The sequence below is a fragment of the Cydia pomonella genome, chromosome 24 (genome assembly GCF_033807575.1).
Source record: "Cydia pomonella isolate Wapato2018A chromosome 24, ilCydPomo1, whole genome shotgun sequence".
Classification (NCBI taxonomy): domain Eukaryota; kingdom Metazoa; phylum Arthropoda; class Insecta; order Lepidoptera; family Tortricidae; genus Cydia; species Cydia pomonella.
This window is the reverse complement of record NC_084726.1, coordinates 7,888,909-7,912,416: the sequence shown is the minus strand read 5'-3', so window position 1 is coordinate 7,912,416 and position 23,508 is coordinate 7,888,909. Positions and strand designations below refer to the sequence as shown.

The following is a 23,508-nucleotide window of genomic DNA, read 5'->3' as shown; positions in this document are numbered from 1 at the left end:
TTGCTTTAATACTTTAATTAGGCGCTTATAACAGAAATGTGCGATGCGAGTGGGGTGGTTCGCACTCGCCCTGTTTCGAGCGTTTCGGCCGAGCGAGAAAATACACTATATAGACTTTAATAGATTTGATCTGTAGGCATACCACGAAAAATGATAATCGAAATTTCGCCATTTGCCTCTCTATCGCTCTAGCATATTCAAGCGATAGAGAGCAGCATAAAGAAATTTAGATTATCGTTTTTCACGGCAGGATCTCTGTTTTGGACTTGAGCGGCGGCGGGTGGCGGTGGCGTCAAAACTCAATCCCGACCAATATTCCGCTACCCGCACCGCCTATTGCCTCCTTTAGCTGCCTTATTGTGGTAAATCGACATACTTTGCTTTGGCTACCGCTACCTAAACCACTTATACCGTACCTTGTGGCCTAATAACAATGTTTAGAATCCTAAATTGAAATATCGGACCCTAAGGCCCTCAGCACACGGAGTGTAAGCGTAAGCGTATCGTAGAAAGGCTAGGAGTACGAGACGGGTAGAGTTCAGGGTAATCGCGTAAGCTAAGCGTAATCGTATTATAAGTGAAATCTAATTAGTTATGTAGTTGAAATTATAGCGTCGCTGGCGTCAGATGTCTTCGGCGGATGTATTGACGATCTTACTTTCTCAGTCAGATGAAGAAGATTTTTTATTATTTATTATGTCAGAAGATTTGTTTTTTTACGCCTGTATTACGCTACGCCTGTCGTAATGACGACAGAAATCTCATACGCTACGCTACGACGACGCTTCGTGTGCGGACTTGTTTGAAATTGTTCGTGCTCGTAGCGCTTTCGTTTTACGCGCGTATTACGATACGCTTACGCGTCTCATATGCTTATGCGTCTCTTACTTTTAACTCCGTGTGCTGAGGGCCTAAAACAAAGAAGTAGTTACGAAAACACTCACGGTTCTTGTTCGTGTACGTTGCATCTCATGAGGGCCTGGACTCCGATGGCTGAGTTGATAACGGCGCGGTGCACATGGACCTTAGGTTTCCCTGGAACCAATCAAGTTTCAATTATTTTAACTACTCATTTATAGAACTGGGGAACAATTTAAAAAGAATTTATTAAATGTATCTGCCCTTTATAATTGGTCAAAGGTAAAGTAAATGCAATGGCATTATGCCCGGTTCACATCTATTCTAGCGGCATGCCAGTCCAGTGATCGAATCCAGCGCTAGAATGCTACTAGAATAATGTGAACCGGCACTGGAATAAAATCATTCCAGTAAGTATTCCAATCTAGTGACTGGTTTTTGGTTTTTACCCTATGACAGTATTCCCTGCAATAAATTTAGCCGGTCTTCATCAGAATAGATGGATACATACTTCTAACAGAAACATCAATAGTCTTCGTGTCTGCGTTGTTGTTGCCCATCGCGTAGCAGAAGTACTTTCCAGAATCTTCCACCTTCACGTTCTTAATGGTGTGGATGGCGCCTTCACCAAGTTTTGCGTTCTGTAATTAAATAATATCCATTTTTAAATTTATACCGTAATAAAAATTAAAACGGCGTCATCTAGTGAGTTGTAACATGTTTAAAAACCATCTCTACAGACAACATTTTCGCTTGGTTAAAAAAATGGCATTTCATCCGTTGGAAAGCTACGATCTCTTTTGCCGTCGGGGTTTAGAGTCCGAATAAGTTACCTCTGCATCAACATTCTTACAGTAGGTATTTTATTTATTTAACATCTTGGGTTAGGTTATTCATAATATGAAAATAAAATATAAAAACACTTACAAAACATTACAAAATACATATAAACACATTATAAAAAACCTAACCTAGGGTCCCACCAGCAGCGGGGCAGGGCCCAAGCTGCCGGTGGTCAGAGCCGCAGAGACAGGAACCGCCGGACTATCCGCGCCGTGTCCAAGATTACCGCCTTCTGCATCTGACACTTGATCCAACCACCACTTATTATAATTATGGTTTATAATATGCCGAATTGCTAGAGCATCCAAAATGTAGTGTTTCGTGGTCTATTGATTTGATACGGGGAAAAAAATTGAACATAAACCCCGTTTTAGAGTTAAGCAAAAATTTAAGCATACCTGTCCATTGACCAACTTGGACCAAATGATCTTCGGAGCGGGGAAGCCGATAGCGGTGCAAGTTAAGGTAAGATCCGCGCCTGGGGCAGGTCTGCCGTCGTCAGAAGCAGAAATGCCTGAAAATGTAAAAACAATATTCTGTTTACTTAGTTCCTATCTACAAGATATGATCATATGGGAGAGAGATTTGGATCCTCGCTCTGAGACCTTCTTGGTGCAAAGGTTATCCATCGCCGTTCAACGTGCATGGGGGGGGGGGGGGGGGTTGGTCGCGGGGTAACTTTATAGTGTAGCTAGGATTTGAACCACATCAATCTTATGCTCAGTCTGTCCAGTTTGCTCAACCTTGCACTACTAGAGTCGCCATCGAAGTCGGCTTGCGTTAGCTTCATAGACATATATATTACTTCGTAGTTAGCTTGTTATTTGTGTTAACAAATACAACTTACTCGTAATTTGAGCAGCTTGAACTACATCGACTTTATGCTCAATCTGCACGGGTGGCGTTTGCTCAACCTTGCATACGTAACCACCAGCGTCGGCCTGCGTCACGTTGTTGATGATGAGGTCGGTACCGCTCCTGAAACGGACAGGTTACGTTAAGATATCATTAGGTACGAATGTACCCGTTTGGACCCGGGTACGTCCTTAAACTACGTCCAAAAGAGAGGTATGGGCGTTGGGAATGTCATCTTGCTTTGTGTGGTAGGGCACAGCCAGTGGATGTCATTCCAGATCTAGAGTAGAGCCCAACTGGGGAAGTACCTCCACCTTACAGAAAACCGCAGCCAAATAACTCTAGACCCTACTCATACTGTTGTGTTCCTGCCTGTGAGTAAGGTTGCCAGAGCTCAACGAGGGTGCGGAGTGTTAGGGTCGGCTACGCGCACTTAACTCCTCTGGAGTTGCAGGCGTACATAGGCTACGGAGACTGCTTACCATCAAGCAGGCCGTATGCTTGTTTGCCACCGACATAGGATAAAAAAATATATATGTATCAAGGCAGCTAACCTATAACGAACGTGTTTACAGTATACATGCAGCATGGTCTCTTCTATGGTAGCAGCTAGTTCCTTTAATATTATACCTATTTATTATATTGGAGTATAGACGTTAAGCACAAAGAATTTCGTATATAGATCCGCCGTATTCGATCGTATAAAGATTAAATTAAATTTAAATCACATCACTGAGAATTCAGTTTGTAAATAATTAGTAACAATACCATAAGGTTGTTATAATGCTCTTATATTTTTATTCTCATAATTTTTCTTTATTTTTGTGTGTTTTGTTTTTGCACGCACAAATAGCTCTGTTTTACTATGTAGAAAGTGTAGAAACTACTTAATAAGCATGATGTTAAAATATTTTCATTAAGGAAACTGTAAGTCTAGTTTTAAGAAAAGTTCCAGTGTTATATATAACTATAAAAGACTAATAATATATATAGATAAATAATATAGAAACATAGCAGATTTACAGGCTCATTCGAACGTACACTGACATCAGAATGATTTCATGCAATGCACGATATTGCGCTGGTACTTGTCCGTACATGTATTGGCCTGAGCGAGACGCACGATAACTAAATGACATCATTCAAATATAATTTTGATATCAGTGTATGTTCGACCAATTCGAACACTCCTGTTATTCTTTTTTTGCAGGTACATACTTCTGATATTTTGCCGAATCAGCCATCAGTGTACCAAGCACGACCAGGCCTATATCTCCTCTCATCCAGGTTACCATTGTATCTGAAACCATAAGCAGAAGTTATGATGAAATCAAGAAATCATTGACCGAGCAAAAGCAAACGTCTCCGTTCCAGATTAAAAATGATTTATTATATGATATAGGAGGCAAACGAGTAGAGGAATCGCTTGATGGTAAGCGATTACAATCGCCCATGGACACACAACACCGGAGGGGTTGGAAGTGCATTGTTGGTCTTTAAGATCGCTCTTTTATTGAAGATTTGCTTTCTTATGTATTTCTAGGCTGTATCCTCTCTCTAGGTTGCATTTTTCAACTGCTTCACGAGAAATATATATATTTTTGTTGATTTAGTTTTTAAAGGTCGGGGTTCAAACCCGAATCATATCAATGAGTTTTTCGGAATTTATGTACGAAATATCATTTGATATTTGCCAGTCGCTTTACGGTGAAGGAAAACATTGTGAGGAAATCGGACTAATCCAATAAGGCTTAGTTTACCCTCTGGGTTGGAAGGTCAAATGGCATTCGCTTTGGTAAAAACGCCCCAGGCTCCCATGAGCAGTGGCAAAAATGCCGGGACAACGCGAGGAAGATGATGAGTTTTTAGAATTCAAAATGGCGGAGCTACGGATTTTCGCGAGGTCTACAACACACAGAGCCACTAGTCGAACCCATCTATCATTTCTACCCACCACCCGTTGTCCATATCGTATCTTTAGCAAATGGATGACGTATCTTAAAGTTCGAATCGGGCGTTTAGTAATTGATGTAAATAAGTCGGTTATAGAGTTCAGTGTGGACTTCCTTTGATTATTTTTCATTAGCGGAATCAGAAATTTGGTAGCGTCTATTGTCACCCAGGTTGAGGAAGTGAAAATCAGCATAAAAAAGTCGTAAAACTATGTTCTATAGTCCACACTCTTAATCGACCATTTTTAGGCCGTATTTCAATAATATTAAGGTCTATCTAAGGTCAGGAGCGTGCTGTTCAATTATTCACGGGTAATAAAAGTGACGCAACATGAACATGTCAGATCCGGTGGCGCTAAAACTGTGCGCACGCGATAGCAACATTTTTAGCTGATCAGAGGTGAATCTTATGTCTTTAAAATAAGGGTTATGTTTTATCAGTTAACAGTTTGAACGATGGCACTAAAAAAATCTTAATTTAACAGAGTTGAGCCTTATGTCTCATGGAAAAAGGTTTATGAATTGTCAGCAAGATTTGACGATGGGACGTGTCCGGCGCCAAAAGTGATGCGCACGCGCGTCCGGTTAACTGTCATGGCTGCTAGACAGCGAGACGACTGCATTATAAGTGCCATAAATCAAAATAGATGACACCTAATAACTAGAGGCTCTGTGAGCTGTCTTCGCATACTGGCGACGCTATTATGCAAAAAATCTAAAAGCTGTTAGTGCTGGTAGTTACTTGGAACAGTTATCCAAATTTTATGTAAATATCTATCTACGTCAAACGGTCTCTGAGAAAAACGAATTTTGCAGATTTGCAAACCGAAGTGATCCTATAATAACTTCGTGAACAAACGGAGCACTAAAAACATAATTACTTATCGAACGCTTATAAAATTTTACGAGAATCGATTGTGAAATGCGACTTGCAGAGGGCCGAACATACGAAAGCATTTTTGCCCAAACTGAAACGGGAACGCTGGGTGACGATTGACATAAATACTCTGCACCGACTTTGAAATAACAAGTGTGGGGTGCCGGTGCGATAAACGATGGATTGAAATTCTCACACATATTTGACATTTATGAGGACTATTCCACACTCACACACACACACTCACTCAAATACACCACATGCTAACAAAGAGAGTGAATAAGGAAGGAGTAGAACAGAGAGCTGGAAGGGGTAGACCTCGGCGCACTTTCTCTGAACAAATCGGGGAAATCCTGAAGAAAGGCCAGGTTAAGAGCAACCTAAACCGGCGGGCGTGTATGAGGAATGTTATGAAAGTGAAGGCAGTGAAAGAGGTATGTCGATCGTAGCAAGTGGAAATCCGTGGTCTCTGCCTCGGGAAATAGGCGTGATTAAATGTATGTATGTATAAATACATCCACACTCAGCACGCTCTGTCATAGCAAGGCCTGTGCAGATGTAGCTGGGTCTGACTTGTTTGTTTTCAGTCTGATTAAATGGTGGTTTGTCATATTTTGCATTAATTGTAGCAATTTTGGTGTTACCTGGGATATCAATTCTGCACTCCAACCGTACCCCTACTCCTATGGGCACTTTATACACCTCCGGCTTGGTGAGGATGGTGGCATTCGGAACAGGTCCGTCTTCATCGTCTGTAATCAAAGATAAATCTTATTAAATAATAAAAAGCAGCCAAGTGCGAGTCGGACTCGCCCATGAAGGGTTCCGTACCATTTATGACGTATTAAAAAAAAAACTACTTACTAGATCTCGTTCAAACTAATTTTCGGTGGAAGTTTGCATGGTAATGTACATCATATATTTTTTTAGTTTTATCATTCTGTTATTTTAGAAGTTACAAGGGGGGGGGGACACATTTTACCACTTTGGAAGTTTCTCTCGCGCAAACTATTCAGTTTAGAAAAAAATGATATTAGAAACCTCAATATCATTTTTGAAGACCTATCCATAGATACCCCACAAGTATGGGTTTGATGAAAAAAAAAAATTTGAGTTTCAGTTCTAAGTATGCGGAACCCCCAAAATTTATTGTTCTTTTTCTATTTTTGTGTGAAAATCATAATGCGGTTCATAGAATACATCTACTTACCAAGTTTGAACAGTATAGTTCTTAATAGTTTCGGAAAAAAGTGGCTGTGACATAAACGGACAGACACGGACATGACGAATCCATCAGGGTTTTTTTGCCATTTGGCTACGGAACCCTAAAAATCAGCCAAGAGCATGTTGGGCCTTGCTCCGTTCCGTAGTTACCCGTTCAATACATAATAGGTTGCCTTGAACGGGAGCTATTAGTAATTATCATTAAGTCAGCAAAGCGGACCCATGATTAAAAAATTACAGGGAGGGGGTGGACACATTCTTTTTAGACGGACATGGCAAAACTATGAGAAAAGTAAACTGACTACGAAACCCTCAAACAGCCTTCTCACCAATCTCACTTGAGGTAGAATATCGCTCTTTTGTGGAGGTTCGTCGATAGAAGGAAACACCAGGATTTTTAAATTTTTCTAAAATATGTTTACTCTTTGATTGACACTCGACTTTAAAATTTGTAGCTAAAATAAAGTATGGAAAGGATCACGAACTTTTCGTCTTCCCGATAATTTTATTTACTCTTCAATTGGCGTTTATCGATCTAGGGACAAAGAAATGGTTATGGCCGTATACGCGAACTTTGCGCCAATTTGAACAGAACAAAGTGTGAGAGTGTCATCATTATGAACGTTATATTTTCATATATAAATTTGACATTATATCACACTTTGTCATTCTAGATGCCATGCAGATTCAGCTTAGTACGACACTACCAAAATATTTACCTCCTTCATCGTTTTGTTCGTTGTCGGAGCCCGGGTCATCTTGGAAGAAGTCCACATCAGCCTCTCGTCGCTCCAGCGAGTGTCTCGCTTCTGAAACAAACAGACGTACATACATTAAATAGTGATTTAAATAGTAGGTAGGTAATGTTTTTTTCTACCCAGCACTCTCAAAACTGTCATTATATGACAGTTAGTGAGATCGAAATCAACTTCATAAGAAGCGCGGCGCGCGGGGCCCCGGCGCCCCTGCCTGTATTAGGATCCTAAAACCAGTGTTCTTAGGAATATTATACAACTATCTTTTTAATTCTTACTTCTAGGCATAGATCTACAAAACAATATTATTGATTTTATTTATAATTTTGCGTGTTTGCTATCTTAGAAAAAATATTGTGTACCTACATTATTAAGTCTTAAAATTCTCGGGTCTGTCTTTACAAAAGTTAACTTCGTTTTGTGTTGTAACTTCGGCCCTTGAATTTTAAGAACCGTTATTATGTACCTATTGCACAAAATACTATAGAGTGTATTTTGAGGTATTGCCTATTTTGAGGAAGCGCTGGTGGCCTAGCGGTAAGAGCGTGCGGCTTGCAATCCGGAGGTCGCGGGTTCAAACCCCAGCTAGCACCAATGAGTTTTTCGGAACTTATGTACGAAATATAATTTGATATTTACCACTCGCTTTTCGGTGAAGGAAAACATCGTAAAGAAACCGGACTAATCCCAAAAAGGCCTAGTTTACCCTCTGGGTTGGAAGGTCAGATGGCAGTCGCTTTAGAAAAAACTAGTGCCTACGCCAAATCTTGGGATTAGTTGCCGAGCGGACCCCAGGGTCTCATGAGCCGTGGTAAAATGCCGGGAAAGTGCGAGGAAGAAGGAAGAAGAAGCCCACAGCGATTCCTTAGGTATAAGTAACCTAATACGCTTCTGATCATCATGAAATGAGGCAAAACATGCCCATTGAACTGCTGGACAAAATACTCCCCCAAGGATCGGACCGGTCGTTTGATGTCATCATTTAACAGTTTTCCAGTGTCGTCCTGGTCATAGCTCACATAATTGTCAGGCTAATTGTCATATTGATCTTAGGCGCCCAACAAGACGGCTCCTCGATCTGGTCAAGATCGCAGGGTTCATACCAACACACTCAACGATCCTTGAGGGGCTTGCTAACGACGGGACAGTATCTCGCCCTTACCCATCACTCACCATCACCACCTCAAAAAGCCCTCTTCTAATAAAAGCCCTCCTTTTTTTCTAACTATATTAACTAGAGCGGGACGGGTAGGTAGTCTATCTCACGGGCTCCTGTGCTAGGCCTACTGATCCGGTGACGTATAACCACCTAAGACCGTGCGGAAATCGAGTGAACATTTATGAATGAAACACTGAATGCGTTTCAACACTTACTAACTGCTGATAACTTCATTAGTGTAATAGCCGCATTAGTTTAAAACACATTAGTGCAATTGCATCTAATTACTGACTAAGACCAAACGGGAATTAAATTTAAGATTTTGTTACGAAACCTGGCTCTAATTGCTTGGTGTAAGGGTTTATTAAGGATATATAACGTATGTATATTCGTAAATGAACTTGAACTTTTTGTAAAATTTTCTACTCATTGGACAACGCCGATATACTTTGTGCGAGGACTTCAATCTAAAGGCGCCCACTGATTACCAGTTCCCCGGACGATATCGACCTGTCAGTTATTCGCAAAAGCTGACAATCGCGAATAATTGGCAGGAATTTATAGTTGTATTGTCGGATCCTAGCTCGTCTCTAATGAGTTTATATAATATGAAATCATCGTCAAAAGCCGAGACGCCTGTCATAAGACGGCTTAAGCTATATAGAAACTTTCAATTTAAATACAATTTATGCAAGATTTGTATTGCAAGTTGTCTTCAAATTCGTAAACCATTTATCGACCATGTATTATGTACCCAATGCCGGATTTAGAGGTCTGGAGGCCTCGGGCAATAAAGGAGTGGAAGCCCCCTGGCCCCAAATTTTTTCCAAATAAAATGGTAAATTTACCGAATTCTCTATTGTGGGGGGCCCCTCTTTTGTGGAGGCCCGGGGCAGTAGCCCCGGTTGCCCTCCCCTAAATCCGGCCCTGTATGTACCTAATACCGGTTATAATGTAATATTATGACTTATGATGCTACGACTATCACGCTGATCTAGAGATGGATATAAGTCGGACTAAGATGATTATTCGTATAAATATATTTAGAATTTTGTTTATCTGGGATAATCAAGTAATGAGGATTTAAAAAAACGACGAAGCACTTCGAGAAAAGGTAGGTAGTGCCCTTGCGCTTCGCTTGGCTCGTCTTAGCGGAGGCAGATTTTTTAACAATTAACTAGGTACTTTATTTCTTTTCAGTTACTTTTTATTGGTTTTAACTGTAGAAATGGTTTCAAATTGCCTACTTACAAAGTACATTGAAACTTGACGCAATGTTCCGTGTTATGTATATAGCATCATAGCTTCATTAAACATGGCGTTTTTTTTTCACATACACACATTTAGCTGCATACATTTTACAATGTATATTCGCTGTTACCAATCCCCAACCCATCTCAATACAGTTAGAATAACTTATTTCCTGCACTCCAGAGCTATTGAACTTAAAAGTTTATTTTAAAAGCTCAAGTGTCTATCTTAAGCCCCGTCCATCCGGCACGGTGGATGTAGCCGTGATACTGAATACGTGATAAGTTTAATCCATTTAAATAGTTTAACTATTTGAATAACTACTTAATTTTAAAAATATATGGACAGACAAACACAGATTATCTGATGACTGCCACGTATTTTTGCCGATTTTGGTAGGGCTAATTTTGGCTTAGCCATCGTTATACAAACATACTGTATTTAAAAATATTATTAGCAATAGTCGTCACACGATATTTAGTTTAGAAAGATGTGATCAAAAAAAGTAAGAAATATTGCACGAATTTGCAGTAGGTTTGAGAACATTAACAATAGATTTTTGACAACTGAATTCTCTCAAAATCACAACGCACATGTGACATAACGTAATAGTTGTACACACCCATAGGTTGTGGTGCCTAATAATTATCATCATCATGACAGAAAATCGTAAACCGACAAATGCCGATCGAAAAAAAAATGTACGGGTGACATATGTTAGGTACGAAACGGACCGTGGTCAAGTACATCCTCCCACAAGTTCAAAATATTATACCGAACATTCTCCTCACGTGTGAAAGTAAACACCGATATTGGCGAATCCACCCTGTGCAAATTGGCAGGGAGTAAAAGCCACAAAAAAAAGTACATTTCCACATATTATTACGCTTTCGATAGGTGTTTTGTATCAACGACTATCACTTGGATAGGCCCACGGGTGGGCTGTGCTTATTGACCAATAACGTGGTATAAAAATGATTAGGTAATTTTTAGGGTTCCGTACCTCAGAAGGAAAAAGTGGAATCCTTATAGGATCACTTTGTTGTCCGGCTGTCCGTCCGGCCGTCTGTCTGTTAAGACCCTCTATCTCGGGAAGACGTAAAGGTATCGAATTGAAATTACAACAATATATACAGGTCTACAGTCTTTTGAAGCTGTGAAAAAATCAAGCTTCTAAATGAATGTAAAAAAAGATACGGCCGTTTATGCCGCAAAAACGTAGATTTAGACCTTCCCGTTGACCTATTAGAACTATGAAATTTAGCAAGTAAATCGTCTTACTCTACAAGTACAGGGAAAATTTTCAATCCTAAATCTGCGAAAATAAATAAATATATAACAAAATAAAAAAATAAGTTATTTTTGTACGGAACCCTCAGTGGATCACTGAACATGTGCATGTCACTGAAATGAAAATGCTGCGCTGGTCTGGAGGTGTTATTCGGTTAGATAAAATTCGGAATGAGTATATCAGAGGTACTTTTAAAGTTGCAGATATAGATGTAGGAACACCATTTGACGAGACGAATGATGGATATAGATGGGGGCAAGAGAGGCAGAGGTCACCCGCCAACCAGCTGAACTAGAACCATCTCTAAGGACATGACGGAGTTAGGTCTAACGCCAGCAAGGACTAAAGATCGCAACAAGTGGCGATCATGTATCAGGAGGGCCGACCCCAAAAAGGGAATGCGCCAGGAGCATTATGAATGGAACCCTCGGTGGGTGAGTCCAACGCGCACTTGACCGTTTTATTTATTCTATTCGCCCTACTTAAATATTTAGGTATGCCCAAATGTTCGGAATCATTCCCGTGCCCATTCCAAAGATCGGGGCCGTGTCAGAACTCTTGCTTTCAAGGTAAGCAACACCACGTTTACCAGCACATATATGTTTTCAAATATTTACCGACATTATAGTTTAGTGGGACACGGGACGAGAGGGAGCGAGTTACGAATGGGTAAAGAAGTCATCAAGTGTCCCTTTAGGCATTAAATACAAATATTTATATGTAAGATTAACCTCTTACGATTTTGTCTACGAATTCATTAAACTGCCCCCACCCCCTCCCCCCTTAGTACTATAGTACAAAAGTGTAACCCTTTTTGGATAAATTCCGAGATGAAAAATTCCTATAAGTACTATATACTATTCTGGTTTATAAATTATGTATATGCCGTTCGTAACCCGTTTAGCCGTTTTGTTGTGAAGGAAGCACAAGTTATCTACATATCCAAACATAGAGACGTTATAAGTATTATTTCTTTGACATTAAGAACATTGGTAAGGCCATAATAGACACATTGGCCTTTTTCCACCGTTCAAATATCCAAGTTGTTCAGAAAAATAAAACGGTAACAGGGTCTAGTGACCAAACGTGATCTCAAGTGTTAGCAAAACAACAACCCGGCCACAAAAATCACAGTTTTTGAATCCGGGTATGTCCTTAAACCACGTCCAAAGAAGGTATGGACACTGTGAATGTCATCTCGCTTTGTGTGGTAAGGCACAGCTCAGCGGATGTCATTCCAGATCTAGAGCAGAGCCCAGCTGGGGAAGCCCGGAAGGAGCCCTACTCAAAGAGTTGTGTTTCTGCCGGCGAGTAAGGTTGCAAGAGCTCAACGAGGGTGCGGGGTGTTAAGGTCGGCAATGTGTATGTAACACCTCTGGAGTTTCATGCGTCCATAGGCTACGGTAACTGTTTACCATCAGGCGGGCCGTATGCTTGTTTGCCACCGACGTAGTATTAAAAAGTAGATAAAGTAGCCAAGTTTGCTTTTTTTTAAACGCTATCCCTTGTCCCTTTCCCCACAAGTAACATACGCGGGAGCAGGTGTTTTATTTCCAAATACCCGTCCCTGTTTGCCGTCCTACTTGCATAGCTTTATCTGTTTGTACTGCCCCGTATTGTTCTTGACACGTAACTCGAAAAAACGGAGTGAAAACAACTCAGACAATGTGGAGCGCTCGTGGTGAATTTAAATTCAGGTTCATCGGTGGTCGATACGCTTGGTTTGAAGATGATTCACGTTGCTCCATATTGCCTCCATGTGTAACTAAAGAAAGTGAAGTGTGTAGCGGAAAAACGTTTAGTTATTTTGATGATGGAGACTGAAAGTGGTCCATAGAAACTATTAGCTATGTAGTAAAATGAGGTACCTAGTACCTACTTAGCCGCATTAGTTTGGATCTTGATAAGTAGAAGAGTAAAAAGTATTTGGTATAATAATTTGTATCACTACATTTATACCTATCTAGAGTCAGACTAAGATCAGTCTGCAACGATTTTGATAGCTATCAGAATCGTTGCAGACTTGTCTTGGTCTGACGCTCTAGTAACTAAATTAGTAGATTTGTTCTAAATATAAATGGGAGCATTAATTCGTGTGTAAAAACAAATTTTACAGAAACAGAATCTCATTCTAAAATCTCTAAACGCACCGTCCGTCTCAGTTCCTTCGGAGTAAAATATGGTTTCGACAATAATGCATTTGTCCCCTAAGAACTATTACACATGGTCGACTGGTCGCCGCGGCGACTCAGTCAACGGCGACTGTGATTTTCTATATGTTTATATACCAAGGCGTTTACTTAGTCACTTAGTCGCCGGTCGCTCGGGGGACTCGGCGGCTCGATGCGTACTGACGACGCACAAGCGTCTGCTGGTCGCCGCCGACCACTAGAAACGGTTTCAATTCAAATGGAAGCGTTCACACTGCGAGCTGACAAATTTGTATCCATCTGTTTCTTAAACATAGTTGTGAAGAACACAAGATGTTTTAGTGATGTTTGCGCTCGGCTTGGCTTCCTGGCCCTAGTTGCCTATGTTTTGGTCGCCGACAGACCATCGCCGGCGACTATTCGACAGTGCGTAACGGCTCTAAACAGAACCTAGTTTATTGATGAGTAGACATATTCGTGTTAGCGAGATGCACTGCATTAATGTTAAATCAAGCACTTCGAATACCGTTCCTGTTTTTAGGTTTCCGTCCCCAAAAGGTAAAACGAGACCCTATTACTAAGACTTCGCTGTCCGTCCGTCCGTCCATCCGTTCAGCTGGTAGCTCATGAATCGTGATAGCTAAACAATTGAAATTTTCACAGATGATGTATTTCTCTTGCCGCTATAAGAACAAATACTAAAAAGTACAGAACCCTCGGTGGGCGAGTCCGACTCGCACTTGTCCGGTTTTTTAGTTTAACCATATCCTCGATATCTAAGTAGAAAACGTAACCCCCATGGTAGAAACTGACCCTACGGGCGTGACGGAATGCGGCCCGAACGAGGTCACGGGGTTAAGGAGAGTGACGTCACGGGAAAACAATATGGCGGCAAACCTTCAGTTTTTTTTACTGTTGGACTGTTTAACGATACGAACAATAGAGTTGTTGTTATGGTTATTCTGGTGTGATTTACGAGTTTCTGCCGGCCACTTCGTCTGCCTGCCTGCTCGATAAAATCTATCCTACGTCTTTTCCTAGGCCTCGAATTATCTCTATACCGAATTTTATCTAGATCGATTCAGCTATTTAACGTGAAGATGTAACAGTACAGAACTGTCGCCTGCGGAATTTCCGGACCGATACGACCTTCAAACCTTCAAGAAACGAGCTTACTCCCATCTTAAAGGCTGGCAACGCACTTACAACCCCTCTCGTGTTGCAGGTGTCCATGGGCGGCGGTAATCGCTTACCATCAGGTTATCCGTCTGCTCGTTTGCCTCCTCTATCATAAAAAAAGTTATTTTTGCATGTATGTGGGGACCTACTTACTTAGGTGTCATAATCCATATATTACGTCAAACAAATTTCCTGAATTTTTGACTCGTCGCACCTGGTCACATTTGACACACCCCTCCCCCTGGTGTGACGTTACATATTTGGTTCCCGACAGCAATACGTATTAGATATTATTATTTTAATAAAAAAATATTCTTCATTTATCCAATATAGAAATTTTATAACACAAAACCGATTTCTAATAACATTAAAAAACATAAAATCGATTTATCCATGCAAAAACTAGTTACTCGTTAACTGAACAGTGAATAAATAAAATCAAAACCGATTACAACTAAAGTTGAAGTGACCTCACTAAGTTTGTGACTCCCCCTCCCCCTCATCACAACATGTCACATTTTTATGACCCCCTCCCCCTAAACGTGTGACGTAATAATTAGATGACTCCTTAAAGTAATGTTTAATATATGTATGAAAAATAAAGCAAAATTATTCTCTAAAACATTAACAAAAGGGTACTTATATTTCGTAAACTAGGATCCCGACCTCTTAAGATGCCACCATGACCGCCACTGTCTATTTAATTTTTAATTGAATCGTTAGACATGGTTTAACTAATCTAATGTGGTGTGTCTGCACCAGGCATCTAACATTTGCTAGACAATGTTCCAATGATTCAAATGTCTATCTAAATGCCAATTCAAATGATAGCGGCAAACATTCTTGTATATAGAGTCTATGGAGATATTAACATAATTCCTGTTATAGCCACGCGAATGTGAACTCTACGGTAATTGCATTGAAGGTGAAAGAATTTTGTGTTATTTATGTGCGTAAGTTATGTTAACTGCGTATCAAATAGCGTTGAGTTAGCTTGTGTCGTAGTTACACGTGTTGTACTGTTAATAGGTATCTTTTCATATGTTATATTGGAATGTTTGACGACCGGTTTGGCCTAGTGGGTAGTGACCCTGCCTACGAACCTGATGGTCCCGGGTTCAAATCCTGGTAAGGGCATGTATTTGTGTGATGAGCATGGATATTTGTTCCTGAGTCATGGGTGTTTTCTATGTATTTAAGTATTTATAGATATTTATATATTATATTATATATATCGTTGTCTAAGTACCCTCAACACAAGCCTTATTGAGCTTACTGTGGGACTTAGTCAATTTGTGTAAGTCAATTTGTGTGGTCCGACTAGCTTTGGTTTAGATGTAGTGAAGTTTAAAACGAATTACTTGAAGAGTTTAACTTATTGCAGTACAAAAGGAAATCGGTAGTAAAATTATTTACATATTATTATTTATGAACAATATTTTGGTACGATAGATACCTATAACAATGATAGTCGCATTACACTATCATACAAAAAAAATATATAAAAAAAGAAAAACGTTTGTATGCTAGTACGTTATTACTAGCATCGATACCTAGTAAAAACACACGTGGTAAAAACACAAGCACGGAAAATGTAACTTACTTAATATATACAAATTTAAGCGACCAGACAAATGCAAGGCACAAAGAGTCATGCTAAGCAAACTCTGCAGCGTTTTTGATCATACAGAGTGTGCAAGTGTTGTTTAAAACGTCAATATTATATTAAATTATGATGTTTGAAAAAACACTTGAACACTCTATGCTATCAAAAACCGTTGCAGAGTTAGATTCTATCCTTTTTTTAAGCGCGATAAATGATCCACAAATTAATTAAAATAACGCACTTTGTATAAAAACTAAACGCCGGCTCATGTTTCCCCTTAACAACCTAATCCAGCTAGGAAACTACTTGTCACAGAACCAGGCCATTTCAATTACCCACAATTATCTCCAACAGCGGTGGCATCATGGTTCCATTTTTATCACTTGTCTCTATGCCCGTCACTTTCGGGCTTACATACTTGTTAGAACGTGACAGACATAGTGACAGATGATAAAGAGCCGACCATCTTAGCCCTACAGAACGGCATAAGCGATAAATACCATTGGTGACACAAATACATAACCATTCTTCAACCTTAATGCAAAGAGATAAGATCTACGTATGACTAGTTACTTGTGTTGCTGTTAGTACCTTTAGTTCGATGTGGCTACGATACTAGAGATCAGAATTATCCGGTACGCGAACTATTATTGTATGAGGTCGCAAACACATCTGGTTGGAATTGGTTAATAAGAGGGAATTGGGGAAAACTAGTTCGGTCTAAAATAAAACAGTTTGCATTGTAGGAGTATGATAAAGAGGACAAAGGGAAATAGATAAATATAAATCCAATACAAGCAGAGTAGTGTATATATTCTGTCCTCCTGTCTTCAAACAAAAATATGTGACAATTAACGTTTACGCAAAATAATATGGTCGAGCGTACAGTCGTCGTAAAGTAACAGTTTTGAATGATTCACGGTTAGTTTATACTATTGGTATTGTAAATGTCATCACGCTTTGTGTGGTAGAGCACAGCACAACAGACGTCATTCCAGATCTAGAGCAGAGCCCAACTGGGGAAGTACCTCCACCTTACAGAAAACAGCAGCCAAATAACACTAGACCCTACTCAAAGTGTTGTGTTGCTGCCGGTGAGTAAGGTTGCCAGATTCAGCGACGGTGCGGAGTATTAGGGTCGGCAACACGCATGTAACATATCTGGAGTTGCTGGAGTCTGCCTACCATTAGGCGGGCTGTATGCTTGTTTGTCACCGACGTGGAATAAAAAAAATGAGGTTAGGTTACTGTCATAGTATTGATCCAAAAATACTTGCTTGCTACGTAATTTGAAATCACTTATCAACAGGGGTTAATTGATCCTAAAGAAAATGAGTGAAAAGTCATACTCGTATAGAGAATCAAATCATAGAATAACTACATAGAACATACGGCTTGTCAGGTACCTAATTGGCTACTTGACAGTTTTTGGTAAATAATGTCAATCGATCTTGATTGCTGATGTTCCTGAGGATCAAATGTCTATATGCGACTCATGGCATTTAAGCAACACAAAGGTCAGAAATTAGAGTTAAAGTCTGACGCTCGCACTTGACGATTGAAACGCCTCTAACAAAATGATATTGTAATGTGACATCACATTACATAATAAGTATGTCCTAAATGTATGAAATATCAAGAAAATTGCTATTTTGACCCTGAAATTTTGCGTTTATGTATATAGTTGTCATATAATTTATTTTTCAATAAAATGTAAGAAATCGAATGGTACTATTTTCTGTTTTGATTTTTGGAAGTTAAAATTATTATTTTTTGCGACTTTGGAGCCTTGTATTTTTTTAAAATCTCAATATGTCTTTTTATATTCCACTTTTTTTATAATGGATGGCTGATTTTCTATCCATTTAGCTAAATTTTGTAACAATATTCAACATGTGTCAAGTACCCAATTAAAAGAAAAACTTTACTGGAGCTATTTAAGTTTATTAGTCTTTTTAAAGAAAGGGAATTCGTTATTTCTCATGCCTTACAAGTTCGTATGCATATTACACACGACTTAAATGCATGCATTTTGAATGATAATGACTTTAAAAGGTACAACTTCACAGCCACAGTTTATATGACGTGTGTATGAAAAAGTTTAAGCTTACAGATTTACTAGCGGCATATGTAAAAGTTCGTCATACAAACTTAAGATTGCACTCACGCATATAGCATAAAATACTTGTAGTGATTTTGTGATACAAAATATAAATAAAATATGTGACCGCGGCCGGCAACAGTCCAACGTTCCACTTTGTCGCTTGCTATAAGGACGCCTTATCAAGTTATTCGTATTAAGATACAAGCAAATGTTGTCCTTGTGGCAAGTAACAAAGTGGGACGTTTTGCCAGCCGCGGTCAAATAAATAAGCTAATATTCGAGTTGAGCACTTGTTTCAAATAAATCTAATTTATCTAAACATTTTTTTTGTTGCCGCCATATTTGTCGTAACACACCAGGAATTTTGCAGTGTTATCGTGATATATTATATACCAGGCCAGAAATGTTTCATTAAATAATCTCAGGCATTTTTATCCAAATTGAACATCATCATAATAATAACAAGGCGGTTGTGAATACGAAAAAGTTGCTGAATGTTTCCAAAAAGCTGAAAATGTTCTTTGATTCCAGGAAAATGTCACAAGAAATAGAAGACACTTTCATTTCGGAAACTGAAAATTTTGATTCGGACACAAAATTATGAATATTTCCGAATTATTCCAGGTGGAAATTTCGAAATTTTAGAGACTTCGAAGGCATAGGTATGAGTAGTTCCAATCGACCATCCGCATTAATAAGTTTGTTTTAAGGAAAGACAGGCAGTCTCGATGTCTCCGGCATATTGATGCAGGCGTGGCTGTTCGTGTATATGATTGTAATGGTAATTCGTGAAGGTATTCTTGTCTATTTTTAAAGTGTTTTGAAGTTTTTAAAAGACGTGACGTTATTTGGTTTGAACCCAAGCGCATTTTAACAAAAGAGGATTTGACTGTTTTTATTTATTTATTTATATTATTTACTTTATTAGGTACAATAAATATCATGTGAAACATACAATGGCAAAACATATTTTACCTATGATGTCTTCATAGGGTCGGTGCGTAATTTGCAAAGGTTCATTAGGCTATGGTTTTGGCTTCCCAGTGTGAGAACACTGAGAACCGTACGCTTTTTGTCACCATCGTGGCGTAAAATGCAGTTGGCAAAACTTTTCACAAAATCGCCTACAATGCTCATCACTGTTAGAGTACAGACTCTAATCATCATTATCATATCACATAAGGGCATTTCATAATCCGGATAAGAATTGTTGATGGGGTCGCCATTGCCGGATACGGCAAGGAAGGAAGGATACATACAAAAGAGAAGAATGCATACATAAAAAACATCGGCCGCTAAAATAACCGCAGCATAGTGCCGCTGCAATGGGACATTAGAATTTCGAGCACTAGAGTCGAATAGAATCAGAGAGTCGACTCTGATGGCCCTCTAGTGCACGAAATGTCCGACTATGCTCCGAACCATAGTCGTACCAAGCTAACTGGTGCGGCAAGCAAAGTCAAATGACAGACCATGAAAGTTTGTACAAAGTTTGATACATTACTAAAGTACCTATTTATACGTACTCTAACCATAGTCGTCATCGTCGCGGCAAATAAAAGTCTAATGCTCAACGATTTTCAGCTAATATTATAACCAGAGAAAGCGTAGGAGTTCAATTTGAGTTCTGGTTATCTGCCGTTTTGTTTGCCGCGATATCTATTGTCGAGTAGCAGTACTGAGAGTTCCGCTACTCGATGCTAGATGTCGACTACGAAAATAGTAAGCGTTTTGGTACCAAAACTGATGTATGGAGTGAGCACTATGTACTTCTTATTTCTCTATGCTCAAACTATAAGTACTTATAATCCGAATAATCGCCAATTATCATAACCGCTCGTGCCTGACACTCATAAACGTCATAGTATATTTACGGCCCGGGCGGAGCCGCGGCAAAAATTAGGTCATGGCCGGGAAATAAATTTGCCGATAAACTATGTCATTCTAATTGGTATTTAGGGGCGGTTATTAACTGACTTGAAAATAGATTCTTCATTTCTTAGAACCTTTATGATTTCGCCCCCAGTGGAAGTAACAGAAATTTATTAAAGTTTTTGTATTTAAGGATATTTGCTAACTTTTTTGTAAGATGCATAATTTCAAGAAGGATACAAATTTAATTACTTTGAAACCCGCTAAATATTTTGAAGGCGTGGGACCATGAGAAATGTGCGAAATCAAGTTACACGGATATGAGAAAAATAATGAATTAGATCTGTATGAAATGCTATTAAACATAGGTTTCTACTGCAGTTTAGTTAAACGAATTCCTGCTAGTTCTATAATTTCATGTATGATAATAACTAGGCGCATAAAACTACCTTCACCATGTCCTTAATCTCTCCAAAGGTATTGTGTTTTAAATATCTTCCTTCTTGCTCATACAATAAATCTCATGTTCCATTAGTATAGGAAATTGAACAAGTGCAATAAAAGTATGGGATTACATACGCTTTGGTTATTGAACTCGAGGGGCTACCGGGGCTCTGAGGATTTTCGATTGAGTCGATACCACTATCGAAGATGGGTAGGAATATTGGTCCGTATTGTGCGGAATAAATAAAGTAGGCACCGTTTTCTTAAACTTGTTTTTCTAAACTCACTTTTGTATACCGTTTGTCTACCGTCTGTTTTAAAATAGTAGTCCGATAATGCTACGTGGTTTTAGGTTTTCTTTCTCTCCAATACCATATAACGTGAAGAGAGTGGAGTGTTAACGATTTTAAATAATATTGTCCTACCGAGTCACACCTTCCTCCAATTGAAGGGGGATTTTAATCTTCTTGAGGCAGAGGTGTACGGTTAGAGCCGGTGTAGCTTTATTTGACGTTCATAAACGCATTGTAATATCCTTACTTGAATAAAATACTATATTTATCTATCTTTATCTATCATATATTTTTGTCACTCTTTACAGTTTAGTCACACAGATTGCTCTGCCAAAACATGTGTCATTACAGTCATTGTGTAAAATAATTGGTATATGTTAAGTATTTATAAACTAAGAAAGTCTTCGTTTAAATTTAGAGAACAATAGTTCCCTTTATGTAAGGCTAAGCAAACCATATATATTGAGACCGGATGACAAATTTTATCGAATATCGCTATCTCCCTAAAAGCCCATTCTGTATTAGCATGTCAAATGAACCGCAAGCGCGCCTTACATCCCACCGTCCATTATAAACTGACCCCCATCAGAACTAAAAACGACCCCAACCATTTCCTCATTCCATCGAACATCCAGGGACGAGGTAGCTCAATTAAAACTGGTCATATCTGATCATACTTAACGACCAGTTATAATAGACCTCAGTTGAAAGTTCGATTCAAACGCTCATTCACGCCATTCGTTTGCGGGATAGGTCAAGAACTATGGACAGTTATTTAGTAGCTTTTAAGATTTATTTAAGTTTCTTTCATTTGACGCTGACAAGGACTAATGTCTTGAATGTTGAAACTTTGAACTTTTAAAATCGTTGGGAGCTGAGGCGAGAGAATTCGATCGTTTCACGGTAGGTTTTTCTACGTGTAACTTAGGAGCTTAGGAATGTATTTTCGTGGCTGGAGTTATGTTATCAAGTTTTACGAGTATACCGTAGAGATATCTTTGAGACTTAATCTCTAGTCGCCCAGAGGTCTTAAAGTGTATTGTATTGCATGCGTCGTCTTAAGCTACATCTAGTTTTTTGCTTGCATGTTACTTTTCCAAATTCCACATCACTTATTTTGCTTATGTATAGTTAGGTTTATTAACAATAATAATAACTCAGTTTTGCTGTTTTTGCGTATTTGTGGCTTACAGAACGGTCCTTAATCATTATGCATATGGCGCAGCATTATGCACATGAAGCATAAGGACCCTTCTCTGGTGGAAAGCCACAATTTTGCAACTTGTGCTTGCTGATCAAGTTACGCTGCATATTGCTACCATTGGCGTATGGAACACAAAATATGCTGCATTGATTTATTTTTCTGTTTACAGCATGAATCACTCGCAGCTGCTCAAATAAGACTGATTTATTATTAGAATGGCTTCCAGACTCAAGTTACAGTGCTCATAACTATATCCACAAGGGGATTTAACCGGCATGGGCCAAAGTATTGCGCTTGACCATTATTAAACTTTTCGTTAGTCATTGTGAAACTTTCAAGCCTCTTACTGCAAATGGTTCTTGCCCTTTTATTATCGTCAGAGAAGGAGAGGATATTGTTTTAATAAAAAATTCAGTCTATAGTGGGTTAAAACTTTTAACCCACTATAGACTGATTTTTTTATTAGGCTTCAGAATCGGAATATTTTCTGTCTTTGTTCTTGAAGTTATATTAGGTCATTTAAAGCTTTATCATTTTCAAGGCCCGGAAAACGGCCGTTATTTTGAAAACATTAAATATGGTCCAATGACGTCCGTAGACTGAACGAACATTTTCGACTCATAAATGGGTCCTAAAACTTTTCAAAATGACTGACGTTTTTCCGAGCCTTGATCACTTTTTCATACAAGATATGGTACCATATGGCACCGCTAGTCTATAATGGGTTAACACATTCACCGCTGAGCTCGGTCGTACTGCTGCGTCGTAGCCGATAACATGGATTTTCCGGTATGTAGCAAAAATGCTTCTTAGACGCATGACAACAACGTGTCGTGATTAACGCTGGGTTAAAAGAACGGTTGAAAGTATGAATCAGGGATCGCAACCAGTTTTTGCAAAAACTTCGAAATAACCATATATTTCAAAATGTTAGGATTCAGTTGTATTTTTGGATAACGACTTCGTCTTATTAGATTGCCCAATTAGAAATGAAATAATTAACAAAAAACGAAAAAATACCGTTCGATCCCTAGTATGAATTAATGTAATGTTCAGATAGGTATAAAGGATATCCTTTATCTACCCGGAAGGGATCCCTTTATTTGACATAATTATTGAAAGTCATAATGTAATGATTGTCAGACTATCACTAGTTATAATTTTCAAAACCGTTAACTTCTCAGGATTTTCGTAAGGTTATTTTATAGATAAGTTAGGTTTGTTTTATGGCGATCCTGAAAAGTTACGCGTTTCTGAGAAAAAGCAAATTATGACTGACGAAAATACGGACAAACAATGCATTATGACTTAAAACTTTAAGGGAAACAATAGAGACCAATAGAGGAGTCTAAAAGCTGCAACACGTATCCCTACTGTTATTAATATTATAAATGCAAAAGTTTGTCTGTCTGTGTGTTACATCTTCACGCTTAAACCGCTGAACAGATTTACATGAAATTTGGTAAGGAGATAGGCCCGGAGAAGGAAATGGGGTAGTTTTTACCAATCATCATCATCCACGCTGACGTCACGGACAGAAGCTAGTTAATCATATGTATGTAAGGACTTGCTTATTGAAATAACGACATAT

The 23,508-nt window shown here is 39.0% G+C and overlaps 1 protein-coding gene across 1 annotated transcript in view; it reads right to left on the bottom strand.

The window, feature by feature from the left end:
• Positions 1-23,508, bottom strand: part of LOC133531176 (vascular cell adhesion protein 1-like) — a 217,729-nt gene that overhangs the window by 12,342 nt on the left and 181,879 nt on the right. Inside the window, exons 3-9 of the mRNA XM_061869311.1 lie at positions 7,329-7,418; positions 6,030-6,137; positions 3,775-3,856; positions 2,549-2,679; positions 2,100-2,215; positions 1,370-1,499; positions 945-1,035 (exon numbers count right to left, since the gene is read on the bottom strand). Of these exons, the coding sequence (XP_061725295.1) occupies positions 945-1,035; positions 1,370-1,499; positions 2,100-2,215; positions 2,549-2,679; positions 3,775-3,856; positions 6,030-6,137; positions 7,329-7,418 (748 nt within the window). The remainder of the gene's footprint in view (positions 1-944; positions 1,036-1,369; positions 1,500-2,099; positions 2,216-2,548; positions 2,680-3,774; positions 3,857-6,029; positions 6,138-7,328; positions 7,419-23,508) is intronic.